Below are 21911 nucleotides of genomic sequence, written 5' to 3'. Positions count from 1 at the left end.
ACACACGCGCACACACATACTGATTACTGCGTTTTGTTTTGCTCTTTTCTCTAAGTGTCTGAAGAGTGTGAAGTCGTAATTATTGCACACTCTGGCTCTACCTCATGCCGGCCTGCATACAAACTTACACACACACACACTCGCACGCACGCACGAACACACACACACACACACACACACAGACACAGACACACACATCAAATGCAGATGAGTCCAAATAAACGAGGAGACCCTGCCCAGTCTATTGAGGTCTGCTATGAGAATCCACTCCATCAATTACATTAAAGAGGCGGCCTAATGACGGCCACAGCTGTAATCACGCTCAGCTGAAGCATTTTACACCCAGGCTTCTTTGTTTTCACCTATTATCATCCGTCCCACAAAGGAGAGAAATTCTATCTCAAGCATCGACACATCGGGTTTTGAGTTAAGAATGCACTTTTTTTTTTTTCTGAAATCATCATCCAGTTCTGTCAGATTGAGTCAGTGTTTGGGCGGCTGCAGCTGGAGTCATTGACGCTGACGGGCAGCGGGAGAAGCGGAAAGTTGTCACTTTGTTGGGGAGTTTTTTCCTCCTTCAGCTGTCCGCTCTTACAGATTGTAGTTTAAATAGAGCTGGTTTCAGACGGGAGTTTTTGCCGTTCGCACATGAAGGACGGGGCAGGAAGTTGCCCGGGTCCCATTCCCAGAACATTCCGGCGAGGCGTGGTAGAGTGCCAACTTTGCCCGCCATGAATCTACCTGAGATTTTCCGGCCATGTTCTCTCACTCGGACATTTCCCAGACATTTTCCTCGGAGGCTGGAAGGAGAGGTTCCGGGAAAATGTGCGGAGCAACATTTGCATTACTCACAAACAGCCACTCTGGAAAAGTTCAGGAAAATGTCAAGATTTCAGTGCATATCTGAACGCATCTTAAGAGAACTAGTCACACTTCAACTGACCGAATCTTTCTTGTCCAGTGTGTTGTGAAACATTGAGATTCCCTTAATGTCCCGCTTGCAAGATTTACCGCATAATTACTGCGGCGAATTGTGATCTCGACCTCTCCGACTTCTGTAAACAGCGAGGACTGAGTCACTCATTACGAGTGCCAGTCTTTCCCAGCACCACAAACACGTGTCCCTTGAATGACATGCAAAGAGCTGCGTGTCATTAACTCAACTATTATTCCACTGTACAATTAGCATCAAAACAGTCTCATCAAAGGGTGAGCACAGCCGGGACTTTATTGCTGGACGAAAGCGTGTGATTAACACTGAATCGACTTCATTGTTGCACCTGTAACAATAACTTCCAGGGACCTTTGCTTTCCTCTCCGTGTCGCCTGACCGAGGCGGCCGGCCACTTCAGCGCTAACCCCACAATTACAGACATCCAGAATGTGTGTGTTGTAGTGTGACGCCGAATAGCGCGCAGAGCATTGTTATTTGTTCAATCCCCAGCAGATGAGACTGTAATTGCCACGTATTATTAATAGCCATCAGAAATAGCAGCTCGCATTATCAAACAAAAGACTCTTTTACTGATATCATTATCAAAAAAGGGTAGTGGAGGAGGAGGTCTATAGCGCTCAGTGTATAAATGACTTTGTTTCACAGCCCCTCTGTGGGATTTCACTGTTGTCGTGATTGGCATGAGCGTTTTGTTAAAAAACAGGTCAGCTCCACATCTTTGACCTTGTTGCCGCTGAGTGACAATTTGTGAAGCTTTTGTTTCATGGTGGCTGTGGAAAAACCCTAATTGCACCTAGTTTAAGCAGTTTAGAGACTTGCCGTTTTTCGCCGACACCTTGATCTTTTGTGCGGGCCGCAGCTTCGGGGAGATTCAAAGACATTCCCGCTGAATCACCTTGAGGAGCTCGCTCCAGGCGGTCTCATCGCCGTCGACTTGCTAATGAAAGTGACTCACGGATGAGAGCTGGCATGAAAATATGTATTAGCGGGCCTTGAAAAGATATCGCGGCGGCTCAACACACCCCCAGCCACCGAGGCGTGTGTCATTTATGCAAATGTGAGTGTTTGAATTTTGATTGCAGGTAACAAGGCCGTGTCTAGCCTTCTGGGGGCCCTGTGTAAAGTCTTGTTTACACAGACTTATTAGGTTATTAGATTAATGGATGCAAATACATTTAGTAAATCAGTCAGAAAAACCTTTGGTTACTAAATGTCACATTAGTTTTTTTGCTTTGTCATAATGTTTGAACTTGATAATGCATCAAAATTCCTGTTAAGCATTGTATAATCCTCAGGTCAACTTGATTTAATTTCCACTTTATGCACGTTTATGCTCATGTGAAGCAGCGCAGCAACATATTACCATAAATGTTTAATGTTGGTCAATATTGACATACCCCTACACACTATTAGCTCAGTCGTACTCTCTACAACTCCACCATTATAGTTCATTTTACTGGAACCACCAATGCAAAAGTATAATTCATTAAGAAGGCGAAACAGTGGTGACTCCCTACGCTTGAAGGACATGAAGTCGCATCTTCTGTCCTTTACTGGATCTTTTCAATTCCTTTCAGTCCATAAGGATTCACCAATCAAAATAATGATTTGCAGAATTGTGGGGAAACTTATTCACTTCTTTCAACAACAACAAACCCCCAAATATCATATTCAAGTTACTTCGTATTTCAATTAGTTTGCTGTCTACAACTTTACATTTTGCAGCAGAGATGTAGCAGACACAAAGAGCAGAACTGATAGTTTGAGAGGATTCAAAATGCTTTAGTTTATTTTCCAGCTGTAATGTTTAAGGATTTGTTAGTGACACAATTTGGAGATGTTTTGGAGACGTTTGGGGACACCATGGTGACCCCAAAAAGAAAACGAAATAGTCCATAGCTCTAAGGTCTTGTTAGTATGACAAGATTTAGAAGGCATGTGGTGATTTTCATAGTTCTTTCATTAATTATGTCCTGGTTATCATGTCTCATACATGCAATTTGACCCTTCAGTTTTGCTGTCATAAGCTTTTCCATTCGGGTACTAAAGAGGAAAATAAATATTAAATGAATTGCATTTTACTCTGACATTGCAATGAATGTAATGTTTTAAAACAAATTTATTAAGAAAATAATTGAGAATTTCATATTTGTTTTTCTATCATTCCTACACTGGATCCAGGCGCGGGCATGACGGACTCACAGACAATGACGTGCACTTTAAACCCATAGGTAGCAGTAGAGGAAGCAACACTGTTCCCGATCGCCTGCTGCGTATCTATAAACGTGTGATACAAATATTGACGTACTTTACACACGCCTGACACACCGTGTGAGCACAACGCGGCAAACAAGACGGTGGCGTTCCCCTCCTCTCCGTCGCACAGGTTGTCAGTGATCCAACTGAGTGACGGACTCTGGGACAAAAAAACAAAACACATGCTAATGTGTGACCGGGCTCTTGAGTCTCACCTCGCGCGTTAGAGGACCATGGTTCTCAAGTACGGCCAACCTGGTCCTTAATCTATCAATGGGAGGCCCTCTTCTTCCAACATGCAGACACGTAACCATCCTTCCATCCTCCAGACAGAGAGCCCTCTCCTCTCCTTCTGTGCCGCTCTCCTCCCTTCAGCGTGACCCCTGCCCCGGGTAAGACCAGTCCCCATCTGCTCCGGACTGAAGGGCCCTTCAGACGTCTACTGAGAAAGAGCAGAGGGGTGGGAAAGAGGAGGAGAGGAGACGGGCGAAGAACAGAAAAAGACTTGAGAGAGGCGAGAAAATGTGAAAATAGAGAAAAGAAGAAAAATTGAAGGAGGAGGTGGAGGAGATGCATATTGCATCGGGCCCCTGAGGGTTATGGCCATAGTTGTATATTAATGTGTGAAGCGTTAGTATTCTCTGTCATGCTAATCTGACTGTGTTTCTTTGTTGTGTTGTCTGGTGTCTGCTAGTGTCACATTCACTCATCTCTCCTCTCTTCCTTTGCTTTCTTCTCGTTTTGTGTTCCCCTTTTGGAGTGGACGATCAGAGGGAGTAATAGAGGGTAAACAGTGCTGTTGTCTAAAAGGATCACATTTGAATAACTAATACGTTGTTAGCATTAGCATACATTAATTATTCAGCCCCGCAAAGGTGCTTGCCATTTTCCAAATAAGCCTCAGTTGTTGTTTTTTTTTTTTCCGTTGCTGTTTACAGAAGGAATGCTTCCAGGAAATCAGGACACATGAAAGAAAAAAAGAAAAAAGGGGACTGTTAAAAGCATCTCAGCTTGCTCACATCAGCTGTGTCGACCCCGGGGCCCGGCGGTGCTGCGTCGCTCCTCGTTTTCGCATTTTCATGCAGCAATCAAAGAGGGACATTTCAGAGGTGCGGACAGTGATGAATAGTGGGCGAGCCGTGGTTCGGTTTGCCTCCTGATTATTTTATCGGTTCGAAATCTTGGAAGGGAAGGGAGACGAGAACGAGCGAGCGGAGCCAGAATTTCCTGGAGGCAGCGTATCTCTCAAGTCTCAGTTGGTGCGGACGGAGGAGAGGAGGGGGATCTCCTCCTGCGTGTTTATCCACAGTAATCAGGAGTCTGCGGAGCGGGAGCGGGAGGCTTGGCAGTGGGGGGACCCTGCCACATTAGAGAGGAATGAATAGCAATGTGCCAAGCCTGGCACACCAGCTCTTTAGACACAGCATCCTTTCTGATTTGGTCAGAACTTTAGAAAGAAGAGAGAGAGAGAGAGAGAGAGAGAGAGAGAGAGAGAGAGAGAGAGAGATGTTGAGACTGTTGATCTGGAGCAAAGTGGACCAGTGTTTCAGTTTTGTTGTATGCTGCATGAACTTTTGCGGCGAAGCAACGGGGAGGAACAAAAGAAGCCGTTCTGGGTTGACAAAGAGGAGAATAGATGGTATGCGAACGACAAGCCACCATCTGCTCTGGAGGACAACCAAAATCTTGACACACTTCAGCAATCCCACAATCCCCTGCTCCAGGAGCGTTCCAGGCGCCCCATTCATACTCTCCCCTCCGCTCCCAGAGCCTGTGTGATTTCCCCCTTTTCTCTCCTCCTCAATTAAGTCATTAATTCCTTTCTTCGCCCCCCTCTTAATGACCGCGGAGGCACAAACAAGCCCTGGTTGCTTCCTTTTGAGGCCCTGTGATTGGGCATAATTGCTGCGAGGGCCTAAGTATGGGGAAGCAGGAGCGAGGGCGGAGGGAGGCATTGTCTTTTTGGCAGTGGCGAAGAGGAGAGCAGAGAGGAAGACGGACATCGGGTGGCACCTCTGCTCTCCCGACCTGCGCCACACGAGGGTCAGTGAACCCTCGGCCGTCTTCAGTGGACGGTCAGTGGAAATGAATTGAATGAATCCAGATCAGCGAATGAATGAATAAATAAAGACAAAGGAAAATCCTTGGATTCTGTGTCATAAAAAAAAAGACACGGGGGACTGCATAAATTTCCATGCTAAACAGCAATTTTGTCCACCTCCTAATTATTGTGGCACATCATGTCTTCATCACACAAGTTTCAAGTCTGCCATGTGTCGAGTGCTTCAGGGGAAAAGGTGCTTTTGTTGGCTGGAAGGGAAACCAAGTACGTACACCAACCAAATTACTACAACGTACATTAAAAGACCAAATATTTGGTAAGAAAACCTGTGCAAAAAATGTTTTATTTGTTGTACGGTGTGTGAAGTAATCATCTGATATGTGCACGGCACGCGGCAAGTCTGTCTGCTATCCGACTACATTGTTTCAGGCAGGGGAGCTCTTCCTCGCTCCAGGTTTTGGACTGGAACCTGGTTCCAGCAAAAGAAAAATTCGGAATGTGGTTTTGACCGCTGCTGGCGCGCCTCATGCAGCTCACACTTAACGGAGTCTCGTGAGCAATGTCCACCAAGGACGCCCTCCAAGGGAGAGGGAGTCCAACATTCTACCCTAAAATCAGCCGTCTTGTTTGGCTGATTGTGCATTATGTGACCATCTGCAAAGAATTGGGAGTGTGAGAATGTGTGTGTTGTTGGGGCTTGATAAGGGGGGTGGGGCTGAGGTAGCGGAGGGATGTGCAGGGAATTAGACATGTCTTTAATAACACATTTTGGGGATGAATGCATTTTGAAATAGTCACAGATTGCTCCATTTATAGATGTGGACAAGTAGAAACAGAGAGAGGGAAACAGAAACAGAGGGAGAGGCGAACAGATTCAGAGTAAATCTCCAGATTAGAGATTAGCCATAGTAGCAGATTTAAAGGGGCGTCTGGTCCCCGGCCAGGCTGCTCAGGCATCTATCTGGCTCCTGCTGGCCAGCGCTGCCGTGGCCCTTCTAAGTAGATCACTCAACCCATACTGAGGACGCCATGTTACCACTGTTATCTCCTATAGTCTCTCTTTCTCTCTCTCTCTCTCTCTCTCTCCCTGTTGTCGCCCGGCTCTCAGAACAGGAGACAAAAGGTTCTGCCTGAATCAGTGCAGCGGATGGGCTGGATGGAGATCATTTTGTACACCCTTTTTTTTTGGCCTTTTCACATGAATCTACCCCCCCCCTCAAAATAAAAGCCCCCTGGCTAATGTCCAGATCAGAGGAGCGGTTAAGCACCGCCGCCACAAGCCTCGGTCGTTTCGGGAGGGTGGATGTGATGGAGAAAGGAGGGGTATGGGTATTTACTCCTTTTCAACATGTAATGGTGAGAGTGGGTGTTTGCGTGATGCAATGAGTGATGTTCCCCTTGGCCTAATGATTATCTTTGACGTTTTTAGGCCCTTTAAGCAGTTCTTATTGGGAACTAATTCCTGTTTTTACATGGGTGTAAGTAATCTGTTGTAATCGGCAAATTCACCCAAACACACTCACATATGTATGCACAGAGAAGCACTGGGTCAAATAACTAAAACACACTTGCGGTGTAAATCCCATTGAGGCTAAGCTGCAGGGGTTGGGCAGGGGGGGCGGCGCCAAAGGTAAGAGGTTAAATATGATCTGTGGGAACTTTCACTGCCTCAGTCATTTAACCCCTTGATATCTTTTTAATCGGTTTTGGAGCATATTTGAACAGACATTTTAGGCATCTGTTTACTTCTCAAATCTCTTGAGCATTTGAGCTCATTCTCAACAGCGGGACACGACCGCACAAGTGCACTGATCCAGGGACTTCATTCAAGGAGGAAATAGACAATTTTTTGGGGGGCTTGAACTTGTCATTATAATGTTAAGACTGATTGCACAGTGAAATGGCGAAAGACAACATCTGCATCTGTATTGGTCCACTGTAAGCCTGGCTTTCACCTTGTTACTCTCTGGGCCACTGGGACGTGTGGTTTGCAGAAAAGCTACAACTCGATATTTGACACAAAGGAACTGCATCTCCCATCGCGAAACCCAAAACAAGGACGAGAATGGCGTTCTCCCGGTATCAACCCCAGTGATGGAAAATGGCAGACGGTGGAACAGCCCAATTGACAAAAACAACCCAGGTGAAATGTCTTCAAGACACAACAACCAAGGCTTGAGAGGCTTCTTTTCTACTAGATCAGTAAGTTACACAACATTATTAAACTACTTTTTAATACAACCGGATGTTTGACTCAAGGTTATTTATCCAAATTGACAGGGTCTTGCTGCTGCAGCGTCTTTACGACAGTGACCAAACAATAATACCACCTGGAACCACTAGGGGCACAAAAGTTGCCAATTTAAAAAAATGTATCTTTATGTGAGCAACGCCGGGAAAATCCCGTCACTCTCTTGATATTGCACAGTTTTGAGAGAGCCCTAAACAAAGGCTGAGCAGCTACAGTATATCTTGCCCTGCATTATTCTTCTCTAAGCAGCTTACATCCCAGTTGTGGTCTGATACAGAGATGAAATCTTGGAGAGGCGTGTCTCTGGACCCAGGATGCGGTGGCCACTGATTGGAGAATAGAGCTGTTGGATGGAGGATGTACTCCGGGGGTATCACACACACACCCCAAAAGACGGCTGGACACAATGAGAAATCACAGCTCTTTCACTTTCCGTCCATCTGCCCGCCACGGAGTGTGCTCAGTGTGTGCCACTTGGCTTAATTCTGTCCCATCAGCCACCACAAAAGCCCCCCGATCCAATCACAGGGATCAGACCTGGGCCAAGACCATGAGACGGGGAGCCAAGGAACAGACCTGAATCAACAGCCCATTCTCCTAAGATCACACACACACACACACACACACACACACACACACACACACACACACACACTGGCACACACCCCCACACGCACACACGCACGCACACACACACACACACACACACACACACACACACACATGCACACACACAGTGGAATCCAGAAGTCTGAGATCACATTCAAGTGATTGGGAAAGTGATCCCAAAGTGACTCGGGGGGGGGGGGGGGGGGGCGATCTTGGATCCCACCATTGAAAGTAATACAGAAAACAGTACAGAGGAGAAAAGTTTGGACAGAAAAGTTCAGGACATTTCCACCTTTTCTATTTTTTTTCAAAGTTCACCTTTGCCTCCAGGGACGGACAGAGAGATGACAAAAATTGAGTGGAAAAGTTACCATATGTTAAAAAAAAAAAAGAAAAGGCCCAGATCAGGGTAGAAAGATGAGGGCCGAAAAAGGTTTTTCTCAAATACCACACATTCTCTCTCTCTCTCTCTCTCTCTCTCTCTGACAGTTAATTGTGTGAGAGCAGGTCATCAGTAGCAGTGCATTAGAATAATGGAAATAGATGGCAGAGACCTACGGATGGCAACACAAGCCATCTTCCCTATTTGCATGGCTGTGTGCTCCGGGACAATTATGTCATTATCGCAGACCTCTGTGTGTGTGTGTGTGTGTGTGTGTGTGTGTGTGTGTGTGTACATGTGGTTTTTTTTCTCTCTCTCTGTTCCAGCAGCTTTTTTTTTTTAATGATTTGGTTTTAACTTAAAAAACTCTAAATCCCTGCAGCGTCTCTTATGCTCGTGCAAAGCTTAAAGGAACGTTCAGACACTTTTTTTCTGTCTTGCTGGGAGGTAGATGAGATAATGCATATCACTCTTTGGTCTGTATGCTAACTATGAAGCTGGCCCCCCCTTTTTTAAATTCTTAAACTGAAAAACGACAAAACCTTTGAATAATTTCTGATTTTACGCCAGAGAGTGGAATCTCTATATATATTTTCACGATTCTCAATGTACTCCACTCAAATGCAAGGGGGATTCCCATCTTGGCCTCTTCCACCCATCACCCTGTGACCTCTCCAGGCTAAATATGGATCCAGACCCACAGCCTTGGGAGGGGAAAAAAAAATACCAGACAGACAAAAGAAAATAGTTAAAACTCATCCGTGACAGCATCTTCCCCCCTTCCTCCTTTTCATCCTCCACCCCCTGATATGCCTGTAATGAGTGAGGGCTTTCAAAAGTGGCAGGACCTCATCAGCGACCTGAGAAAACATTGCAGAACGCAGGGAGGGATGCCCTTTGACTCAAACAAGTGTCTGCTGCGTCCACCGTGCACGACCGACACTTCCTGTACTCATCAAGGCAGGGAAGAGGAGGCCACCTGCTTACCACGCATTGTTACCTCTCTAATGGCGGATGTGTGTGTGTGTGTGTGTGTGTGTGAGTGTGTGTGTGTGCGTGCGTGTGCGTGCGTGCGTGTGTGTGTTTGCATGTGTGTCTGCTCTTTTTCTACTTAAATTTGATTTCACTAAAATAAGTAATAACCTCCTGAAATCACCACGCGCAAGGTGCTTTTCTCTACACTTTCAAAATAGCTGGGAAACATGCAAAGCACGTGTTTTGACGGTGGCAGCAGGATCATAGCCCCATCTGAATAAAAAAAAAAGTCATTATTGACATGATACATCTGAGTAGTTACGAACATGGACAACAAGAGGCCATTAAATCCATCAGCAGAGTCTTCAGGCTGTGTCGGTGTAGCGCCGGAGATGTTGGACAACACGCATTTATCTCACTAGCAGCAGGCATTGTGGAGAAAAGGTGCGAGGTCTTTTTTTCCCTGTGAAACCTCTTAGCGTACCATAATCAGGAGTGATAATGTGTCTCATTCTATGCTAATGTGTGTGTTTTACAGCAATCAGGCGACAGGTGATGATAGCACGCACCGAGAGATGTTCTGCCGTGTGCATGCGCTGCAGGTTTGTGTGCGAGCGCGCAAGTGTTGGACGCAAGGCACCATTAGTGACTTCCCAGGTCCTCTTCAGGAATACAATGGGCGGCGAAATTGCTTTAATGGAAAAAGGCTAATGTGAGACACACACACACAGACGCGCGCACACACACACGGACACACACACACACACACAGGGACACACCGCCTTAGCAAATCACTCAAGCCGGTGAGAGGCAGAAAAAGGGAGGATATTATCACTTACACTTGAAAAAATAGAGATGGAGGAGAGAGAATAGACAGCGAGGAGAGAGTTGGCGCTGCTCGTCTTCCACTTACTTCAGGCTTCCACCCACTAGAGTCGGTAGTTTTCCACAACAGAGGCACAGATTTTTCAAGTTAAGATACAGCGGGGGATTTTTTGTCTCTCTACCCCGTCTACCTTCCCTAAACATGCAGGGGGGATTTGCGGAGAGAGACATGAATGGGAAGAGGGAAGAAATTACCTTGTAGAGTCCTAATTTTATGGAAAAACCTATCCGCCGCCACTGCAAGGGCCAGTTATCAGTCTGTTCAGCATCTAGTCTTAGTCTGTACTGTCTCACGAGTAGCCTCAAGAGAAAAGCGATGAGAAATGATCAAGGACAGAAGCCAAGAGATCCAAACCTGTCAGACACCATAAGCAGCCATGTTGGTAAAGCTCCACGCCGCCCAGTTTGTACACAAGCTTTTTGATCAGTTTCACAGTGCGACGTGTCAGTTGCTGGGAAGACGGCAGGCATCCTGTACCCCTCTTGTCGTCAGCTCAAGACCTGCGAGCAAGAAACATAGTGTGTACAGCCACATTTGAGAGGAAGACGCCCAAGAGGAAAAAGAAAAAGAATTAAAGGGTAAATAAGTAAATCGATGGGACGATAAAGTCCTGAAAGGTGGACGATGGAGCCGTTGAGCTGGTGAGGTGAATTAACTCGGATTGCAGAGCTGTACTGTGAAGACGACTGAGGCAAAAAAGGAAAAATACTAAATGAATGCCGGGCGTTTCTTTCTGCCATATGTTAAACTTGTCTCAACCGGCCGTCGTTCAGAGCTTTCTGAAAAAGGCAGCTCTTAAAAATATCACGGTTTCAGGTGCCACTCATTACTGCTTTGGTGCAGCTAACTTCAGCACGACGTCAGGCCGAATGACGGAATTGCAATGAAATGGCAATTCATTATCGGGCTACTCTCAAACAGCCAAGGGTTATCTGCGATTGAGGGTTGCTTTTTGTCCCCGCGCTTGACAAAGCTCTTGAGCGGGAAGAGAAGACATAAAGAATGTCACTATTTGATTTGTGCTCATGAAATAAAGTAGTTCAATTCACGGACTGTCCTCTTGAGTCATCAGAGGGGTTTTCATGCTGTTGCCTCATGCTCCCCAAACAGAAGATACGTACCAGGCGGCTGAAGATGAATGTGGGTCCGTTGACCTAAATGTGGGCCCGTTTTAACAGTGTGTTAAACGTGTGCACCTCTTCAACCAGTCTCTCATATGACCACTGCTTCCCGAGAGCAGCTGGCTGCCAGAGCCCCGTGGTCTCAACACAGTGAATGTACAATCAACCGATGTCCATTAGCATACATTCAACAAACAACTCACGCTCTCTTTTCTTTGAGAGACATGTCCACGCACGCACGCACACACACACGCACACACACACACACACACACACACACACACACACCGCTCGGTAAGACAAGGCACGCCCCCCCCCCCCCCCCCCCCCCCTGCTTCTAAACGGTCTCATCTGTGCCCTGCTCAAGACTGGCAAGGCCTGCAGCATCTGTTTGACTGCAGGCCATGCCATAAGGTGCCAGGACTCCAAGGATCCCACGCACTCCCTCAAGAACACTGCTCCACGCCCCATGAAATCCACCCATCACCCCCCCCCCCCCCCCCCTCAGATGTTGCACTCTCCCGCCTGTTACCTTAGACACCGTGATACCACGCAGTCCAGCTTGATTCTGTGACCTCTGCTCATCAATGGCTACAACTATCTCTCCTCTCCTCATGTTCCTCTACAATCATTTTCTCATTTTGGTCTTACAGCTGCTTCACCTGCGCCGTGACATCAGACTTAACCTTCCACCCTTCCTTCCTTCCTCCTTCCCTTCTTTCCTCATCTCATCTGCCCCCACCTTTCTCCTCTGCACCTCCCTGGCAGTCGTCCATCCTTATCTCATTTCCTAATGCCCCCCCCCCCCCCCCCCCCCCCGCCGCCATGTCAAGATGACATGTGACATGTCATCTACCTCCCTGATCTGCTCCCCCTTATTCCCCAACCCCACCCCTGCTTCCCTCTGAACCTCCTCCTTTGCCTTCTCCCCCAGGGGTGAGAGAGAGAGATGTCGTCTGGCTGGGACTTTAACTTGGGCTGTGTGTGTGTGTGTGTGTGTGTGTGTGTGTGTGTGTGTGTGTGTGTGTGTGTGTGTGTGTGTGTGTGTGTGTGTGTGTGTGTGTGTGTGTGTGCGAGGTATCAGAATGTGTCTCATCGCCAGGAAGACTTGCGCCTCGGAGGAACAGACAGATTAGCGAGTAGATTCCCGCTCCCAGCTCAGCGCTCAAGCTGTATTCCCAGGAATGTCTCCTCCTCAACAGGCATCACACTCCCCTCCAGGTCGCCCGCGGCAACCCCACAACCCCAGATACAAGGAGGGGAGACAGTGATCTGATGGCACTCTCTCTCTCTCTCTCTCTCTGTTATATTTCCTTATCTCTCTTTTCTTTGTGCGATTGTCAGATGCCTTCGGCCCTGAGCTGCAACCACGAGATGCTTTTGCATGTGTGTATTGACACTAACGGGAGCCCCCCGCTGAGAACCCTCGAGAAAGAGGAGATGAAGAGATTGGAAAGAGAGGGAGGGAGAATAAGTGCCTGGGAGGAGACATGGTCAGAGGCAAGGGGAGATGGGGAGGAGGGGAGGGTGGTCTCATGACAGAGGGGGTCTGTGGCTAACAAGCGGCGTAGAGCCACAGAAGGTGTGTGTAGCCGAGCATGAGGAAACAGTTGAGACAGCATAGGCCCACTGAGATGGCCGTGGAGCTAATGCTATGTTAGTGAGCTGCTAACGGCATGCCTGGGCGCTGGCTCGCCGCCCTTCCACACGGATCACAGAGGCCCACAGCGCAACGAGAAGAGACACCTCAGGTCTGGGGGGGAGGTATTACTAGTGACACATCTTTTGGGCACCGGTTGGGACTCCTTTACCATCTGAGCCTCCCGTATCATGACTCACACGCGGGCATGTGGGTTATATAAAGAGACCCCCTCAATCCAATGTGGCGGGGAAGGTGAGGTAGAACAACGCTCAGAGCGGGGAAAATAAACCGCCGCTTAGAGTCGGGGTATGTGGAGGAGGCTTTGCGCGGCAAAGACACCTTGGGTAATTTGACTTGAAGGGAGCGGAGACACCTCTCCGGGTCAGCAACTGCTACAACGCACAAATCTGAGAACACGCATTGGTCCAGTGTCGTCAGCTCAACCACATACCACACAACTCACGAACAAAGTAATCCATATGCTTGAAAATGTACTTTGGCTATAAACTGAAGTAACTAGTTCTGAAAAAACAAACATGAGACAACCGTGTATGGAAGCTCACCAAGTATCATGAATGGATTGTGGAGAGATCCCAAACTTGATTGTTTTGGGGTTTTTTACATTTATTTAGACTTTATCTATATAAATGTATTTTTTTCTCATCTCACTAAATGTCGTTTGTGTTTCTTTTAAAAAGACAACTGATGTTCTGACAAAATTATCAACAAAAAAAGGCACTAGTTTATTTAATTTTTTTCATCTTCCACTTCTGCACATCTTTTGTAGAAAACAAACAAACACCTCAAGACACAGTATGTTTTTCAAAATAATTTCCAAACTAACTGGGGATACATCACAATTGTTTTGGGGTCAAGGGGTCATATATGTCCAGTTAAGCGTAACAATTTTGGGAGAGGCTTCATATGACTCCATGTCATATTGTCTCAAGGTGGGGAGGTCGAGCATCACGAGGGTAAAAGCTGATGAAGGTGCACCACGGATTTGTGGTTCGTTTTGGGAGACTGATATTTGCTGAAACCGATTGTGACTGCACATGAACTATGTCTTTTACAGTTGAATTATCTCTTTATTTATTTTTTTCAGTCCAGTGGCGGAGCCGAGGTAAACGTCCGGATCAAGGCTTGACACAGCCCAAGGCGTGAGTGCAGTGACCCCACCTTATTACAGCTGTTAATTAAAGTCAGGTCAGTAGATTTAATTAGACATTGAGAGTTAACGTTTTTTTGCCAGGCTGTATGCAATTTTCATGTATGTAGTTTTTTTGACACAGTAGAAGGAGGAATAACCAGCTGCTGCATGTTACACTCCAAAATCATATTGTGTTCTTAATGGCCAGAGACTATTTAGATACAATGAAATACTTTACAATATGTTTTATTGACACATAGATTTCACGATGCTGCATCTTATACTGTGGGTAACTTGAGAAGGAATGTAAGGGTTTATGTCAGTGAAAAACATCGTTACCTTTTATTTTTTACAGTGCAGTTCACCTGTACATGACTAACCATGTGCTGCTTTAAAGCCTTTGCCTGTGTAGCTCATGTGTGTCTGTGCAGTTGTAAATATGTGTGTTTGAGTGCATGTGGTGTGTGTGTGTGTGTGGGGGGGGGGGGGGTGCACATTGTGTCTCCTCATAATGACATCATGGCTCTGACAGAAGCTGGAGAAGATGCCTGAGGTCTCAGAGCAGAACTCTTCAGCTTGGCGCAAGTGTGTGTGTTTATGTGTGTGTGTGTGTGTGTGTGTGTGTGTGTGTGTGTCCATCCCTGGGCTACAGGAGTTCTCCTGGGCTTTGTGAACGAAAGTCAAACCGTCAAAGACAAAAACAAAACCTGACCACCAGCAATATTAAGCAAAGGGCAGGCCATTTGGCTGCAGCCCGCTCGCTGGTGCCTCTGTGTGAAAGCGATGGGTGTGAGGGCTGAGGGGAGAGGGGGAGAGAGAGAGAGAGAGAGAGAGAGAGAGAGAGAGAGAGAGAGGTGGGAAAAGACCACAGGGAAAGAGAGAAAGAGAGAGAGAAAGAGAGAAAGAGGTCCAGGAAGTTGCGGAAAGGGTTCAGGGGTCAATTCAGCCTGCAGGCCTGGGTGACGCTTTCCGGGCTCTTAACAGGAGGCCTGTATTGCATCATGGGAGTCCTTGGCATGTCCTCTTAATCTTGCCTCTGACCAGACGGATCCTTCCCTGTGGCTTTGTACACACATACACACACACACACAAAGACACACATGCACATGTAAAACACACGCACCTTGGTTCTTTGTGTGTGAAGAGCCGAGCAGACGGTGGTGGGAAAAGTACTCAGATCTTTCACTCAAGTAAAAGTACCAGTGCAACAAATTTAAGATACTAAATTACTCCATTTTCGTCAATCACAATTCTAGTTAAGAAAAAGTACAGAAGTATCATCAGCAGAAGAATTCTAATCTACAAATCTACAGAATAACTACAATATCAAATACATCTGATAATAGTGAATACTATGGAGAGTGTGTGAATTCCAACAGGGTAGCGTTGTCCAAAATCAATCACATGGTCGCTCTGCACTCAATGAAATGTGACCGCTTTTGCAAGTATAAAGTAGCAAAAAATCTAAATACTCAAGTTGGGTATTAATGGCTCAAAACTGCACTGAGGCACAACACTTTTTCGAAACAATAGTAGAAATTGTAAGAAAATCAAATGCAATTATATTCTAAGTCCACATATGACAAAATCATACAAATGTAAACCGCTATTGTAAAAAAAAAAATGTATCTGCAAGGACGGATTGAAGGCACATCTCACATCTGGGCCGAGAGAGATTGACAGGTTTCTTCTCTGAGCCGAAGTGAACCTGTCACCCTGGGTGTGTGTGTAATGAGAGACAGGTCTTGCGACGAGCACTAATCAGCCCAGACTCTTGACCCCGTGGCAGCGAGGCCGACACAAGAGAATACACTCCGACACTGCTAACAACTGCTCTGACCTGTGCGTGTGTGTGTGCCTGTGTCTAGATGAGCTCGCGTCATTTCAGGTAATAGGGACGTGGCAGGAATGAGTTCAAATCCAGTTCAGTCTATCTGGAATGTGAATTTTTCTTCATCATGGGCAAACATTATTACTATATCAGATTTGTCAAGAGAAACAATTGCTATGTGATCACAGTGATGCACATTTGATTTATTTGATTCATTTTCCAAAAACCTTCTCAAGCTCAACTCACATTTTTAGCCGAGTCCCAGTTTCATTTCCCCTGATGTTCTAGGTTCAGACCTGCGGGTGAAGGAAATCAACGAGCAAGTCATTTGGTGCCAAGTAAAGTGACAGTTCAACATTTTAGGAAATAGGCTTACTTTCTTACCTGAGTTAGCTAATACTATTAATCCATCCATCACAATATCAACAAATGGATTGCAATTGCTCGTCTTTCACCGCAAACTAGTGTTGCGATGTTGTGATTGATGACGACAGATCCTTCTGCGACCATGTTGCATCTGTTTCCTAGTGGTGCCACTTTGCAATGTGCGGGGAATAAAATCAGGCTTTACCCGACTCAACATGCCAACTAACTCCTGGTATACACTAGTGAATGGCTTCACAAGCAAAAAAATGAAATCTGCACCTGAAAAAAGTGCACAAGTGTATCAATGAGTGCTGAGTATCTATGCGATGCTATGTGTGTGTGTGCTGGCTCTTATTATGGTCACGGTGACACTCAGCAGGAGCGACAGCAGCTTTCTAGGAGTATCATCAGTCCAGCTGATAACAGAGGGGGCTGTAGCCTCAGAGCAAAAAAACGCACGCACGCACGCACGCACGCACGCACGCACGCACGCACGCACGCACACACTCACACTCACACTCACACTCACACTCACACTCACACACACACACACACACACACTCACACTCACACTCACACTCACACTCACACTCACACACACACACACTATATCTACAAAGGAAGCATCACTGCTGCTCATGCACTCATCCAGGTATGTTTATTGTTTTCCCAGAATGCACTGACAAACCAGTGCAGACATACACAGACGAGAGTGAGCATTCAAAAGAAACCAGGAACAGATAACGTGATCTCACTGTGACGTTTATGGCTGATAAAAAGGTGAATAAGTGGAATATGGATCTTGTAGTTGTCAGCATCTATTAGCTTCTACAATTATCTGAGTGTTGTTAAGAGAATTGTTATGTTTATCTCATCTGATTATACAAGAGATGGTGTGACCATGAAAATGTTTACCATATCCTTCAGTCATTATAGATATTATAAAAACAGGGTTACGATCTACGTGGCAAGTTAGAAGAGGCGTCGCTCAAACACAAAACACACAATCGAATAAAAAGGATTTGATTGATGAGGCAGTATGTGATTGACAAGTCGGACATAATCAAATCCTTGACATCTGCATGTGCCTTTCACTCAGGTCTTCCCTTAAAAAGGTTTATGTACAAAACACTATTTATTTTTTCTTAGATTTTTTTTTCCATAATATTAAAAATATTACATTAATCATACTTTTACATGCACAAAATGCACAACCGAGTGTCTCCTTTTGTTATCATGATATCCTCTGTAAAACGAGTGATTTCAAATGCATGTTTCAAGCCTCGTCTGCCATTATTAACAGTGTTCACGCAGGGAAAATGCTTACTTTCTATAACTGGACGTTTTTCTTGCCATAATGTATTCAATAACTCAATATCATGAATAATTAGAATCAAAATCAGTCTCCTACCCTTTGTTCATTAATTTTGCATAGTGTCCATCTGTAACTGTACACGGGCTGTTTGTCAGTAAAAGGGGTTAGTCAAAAAAAAACAACCCAAAACCTAAGGAATTAGGTATCACATCTCTAGATCAGAGCAACAACACTACCCCAGGATCGAAGAAAAAAGATCAGCCCGTCTCAATTTAATCTCAGTGGGCTTCATGAGGAATGACTTAAGTGTTATATGATGGCAACAAATGGAGTTTATTGCACTTTCTTTAGGTGGATTAAGTCTGTGTCAGTTTGAATGGATAACAAACACTACTAAATGACTGCAGTGAAGGACAAAATGTCACCTCTCACTTTCAGTTGTGTTATGTTGTCATGAGGAGTGTAATGGCAACAATGTTATGTAGTGGATCATCACTCAGCACAAGCACTTTCTGTATAAATTATTGCACCACACACATGTTGTTAAGTGTTTCCTACTTCCAAAAAATGGTTACACAGTAAACCCTCTGAAGTCATTTTCAGACATTTACATGGGAAAATGTCCAGATGATTGGGTCCAGACATTTGACGGAGTTTGCCAATCGATTTGAGGAACGCAGCAGGAGATTGTTCAAATCAGACGCATTCACAACAGCAGGAAAATTTCCAGAACATTCAGGCGAGGGGTGGCGCCTGGGTAGAGTGCCCAAACACATTTTCCTGCTGTATTCTCACAGGGGCTCACTTGGATATTTTCCGGATATTGGGGGGCTCACAGGTAAAAGTTCAGGTGCAACATTTTGCGGACATTTGCGTTCTCGCATAAAGCCCCACCGGAAAAGTTCATGAAAATGTCCTGACATCAGTGCATGTCTGAAAGCAGTTTAAAAGATAAAGAAATTAGCAATTTACAGGGAAGGTAATACTGCTGCTTGGTAAACTCTATAAAATAAGTTGGTTTTTTTTAAATCTGTCAAGTACACGGGGAATAAATGGATGTACACAAAATGGGACGTGTGCAGAGATGCATAATTCACTGTATATCTACTTGTGTTTCAATTCCGAAAGGAGCTCTTTTGGGACCGCAAGGTTACCAGCATGCAACTCTGTTTTTCCGCAGTCGCACAATACACAGCGTCTACTTGGGCCAGTCCACTCTGGCAAAGAAAGGGTGGGATTTAATGTCATCCACACTTCCCACGCCTGCCCCCAGTCTCTCCATCGGGTTGTACTGGAGCAGCTACACCAGAGAAAAGCAGAGAGACACAACATATTCATCAAATAACTTACAACTTGATTGATAAATCTGAAAGGGGGAAATAAAGAAACTGACACTTCACAACGCAAAACCAATAAAGAAAGTACAGATAATGGGTGTAAACAGGCCACCAGAGACCAGACATCAGCCTGTCTGAATTAAAAAATTTCCAATTTAAGTAACATGAGATACTATAAAGTCTTCATGTCCAGTACTTCACAGCTCAACCACTTTGATTTTTCTGCTGATAAAGACACTGTAAGTTCTGTTTTCAACCACAGTGACTATTAATGTGAAATTATCAATTTTCTACTGTGCAGCTGACAAAAATTGGACAGTTGACAGCGAATGAACAAGCACAGTGTAGGGTGATCACAACTGTATCTATTAACCAGTGTCCGACGGAGTTTCTTTACATGAAAATTACCTTGACTGAGTGAGCAGTACATCCTTTTTTTTTAAAATTTACCATACTTCAAGGGCAGGCTTGTCACTATGTCACCAGGTTTTTCTTCAGATTTAGTTTCTGTAAACGATGTAACAAGTGGCACAACAGACTCTCACCTGCTCGAGCAGAGATCCGGCCTCCTCTGAAACGGACTCGGGGATGTTGAGGGCCGTGTGGCGACTGATTCCTGCTGGATGGCACCGCAGCAGAGACTGCGCAGAGGGAACGGGGGAGGGGGTGGGGGTGGAAAGAAGAGCAGTTGATAAGCATCAATCTAAAACAAAGACAACCTGACACACTGGGAGCTGAGGGGCACAGATATGATGACACCTGCAGAGCCCAGGTCAGTGTGAGAACATGGGGACTGGACAAATAGGAGGGGACCAAAGAGCCAGGGCACCTGAAACAACACTGATCGCACCAACTACAACAAAAGGCATGATTCCACTACTGTTGCTCTTTCTTGGAACTGCTGTGTGTATCAGACCGAGAGTCAGAGGGAGAATTACATGGAAAAAAAAATTATTGTTAGTTTGTTCTCCGTTTGTACGCAGCAAGCTTACTGGAAGGGCCAACAGTTAATCAGCAGTAAAAACCTGACCGGGTCAAACGGTCAAATACAGTTAAGAAATCGATGCACTTACGGGAAAATTATTAAGTAAAACTAATCCCAAAAGTGAGAAGGAGGGACCGCGAGACCTGTAAGTGCTTTTCTACACGCAGAATATACCTCCATTTTTATAATAATTGGCAATAATTGCCATTATGGCTGTATACTGCAGCAGCACATCTTTTAGTGGATCTACACCAACAGATTGAAAATGCTAGAGGAGAACGTGTGCGGCAAGGAAAAAAAAAGAAAAGAAGCCGTAAACTGTTTGTGTGTTTGTCGGTGGACGCTGTTTGTTTTCTCCATCAGTGCGGTCGGCCACCTCTCCCTCTCCCCCTCTCCCGATACGTGCTGCAGGAGTTCTGGCTGCGTTCCTAGCTGCAGTCAAGACTGCTCCCGGCAAGATCTTATCCTGCAAGGATCAAGAGACACTGTGTGTGCCTGCGTGTGTGTTTCCCTGCCAGGACCGTACCCAGACATAATCATCAAAGGAGACATCTGTGTGACTGAGGTTGTTTGTGTGTGGTTGTTTTCCCAGGTAAGTGTGGGTGTGTATTGTTCAACATAACAACACTAACCTAACACCCCGGACTCTAGTTTGGGCCATTGAAGGGGAAACACTGATGGCTGATATGAAAATATGCCCACTGGCAATCAGTTAGAAATTATTCAAATTTAATAGACAATCAAAAAATTGAAGGGATGCGCTGCACCTGCACTGGGTGTCTGTGTGACTGTGTCCTTCAAGAGAAAAGCAAGTTATGATTAGCATGTGAATGTGTTTGTGAACATGTATAACAGAGTGTGTAACAGGGATTCTCCTCCTCCTCCCAAGCCCGTCTTGGAAGACGGTCCCTCAGACAGCCCTGCTCCTGGAACCCTCCGGGCTGCGGCACCTCCAGAGCTGCCCCGGTCTCCACCTCTCACGCCAATGCGAGGTCGGCACGCTCAAAAGCCCAGCGCTGCTCCAGGAGCCAGCAAAGGGGCCCGGGGAGAGCTGACCCCCTGGCCCAGCAGATGGAGCTCAGGCTGGGGGAGAAAGTCACAGCGACACCCCTGGCACTCCCCGAGAACCAGAGTAAGAGACGGCAGCCAAGACGCACCTCGCGCACACACGCACACACAAACAAACATGCCAAAACAACAAACTCCACCTACTCAAACACACACGTGCACAGAATCACACACAACTTGGCACGACCATAAAGAGTGTGAGAGAGTTGAACGCCAAGACACCTACAGACATCCCACAACACCTTGGTAACAAAGACAACGTTTTTGTTTTTTGAAATACTTTTTGACTCACCGTGCCTGTCAGGAGCTCAAACAGGATGGCGCCCAAACTCCACCAATCACACGCTGCCGTTTCCTCACTGATACCTCCCACCTCTGAACCGAGGGCAAAAAAAAGAGAGGAAGAGACAGAATGAATCAATAAATTAACAACCAGAGAAATAGCTCACATGTTGGGGAACACAGGAAAAAATAATTAACTACTGATCAAATCAGTAATCAAATACTAAACTAAAAACTTTTACTTCTGATCTAATTTACCGTTTCAGGTTATGTCTTTCTTTCTTTTAAATATTCAACATTAAACACCGCTTCAGAACGACATATTGGATTACTTAATATTTCATTTAACACATACAATCGATTTAAAATGAGCACAAAGACATGGACACACTCTCTCACACACAAACACACACACACACTAGTGTGTCTCATAAAAGG

At 45.6% G+C, this 21911-nt stretch overlaps 1 protein-coding gene across 1 annotated transcript in view; it reads right to left on the bottom strand.

Annotated features, from left to right (window-relative positions):
• Positions 1-17125: 17125 nt before the first annotated feature.
• rps6kc1 (ribosomal protein S6 kinase polypeptide 1) overlaps positions 17126-21911 on the bottom strand; it is a 22491-nt gene continuing 17705 nt past the window's right edge. The window contains exons 14-16 of the mRNA XM_047328729.1: positions 21484-21566; positions 19684-19779; positions 17126-19101 (exon numbers count right to left, since the gene is read on the bottom strand). Coding sequence (XP_047184685.1) covers positions 19000-19101; positions 19684-19779; positions 21484-21566 — 281 coding nt within the window. The 3' untranslated portion in view covers positions 17126-18999. The remainder of the gene's footprint in view (positions 19102-19683; positions 19780-21483; positions 21567-21911) is intronic.

The sequence above is a fragment of the Scophthalmus maximus genome, chromosome 18 (genome assembly GCF_022379125.1).
Source record: "Scophthalmus maximus strain ysfricsl-2021 chromosome 18, ASM2237912v1, whole genome shotgun sequence".
NCBI classification, from domain to species: Eukaryota; Metazoa; Chordata; class Actinopteri; order Pleuronectiformes; family Scophthalmidae; genus Scophthalmus; species Scophthalmus maximus.
This window is presented reverse-complemented; position numbering and strand designations above follow the sequence as displayed.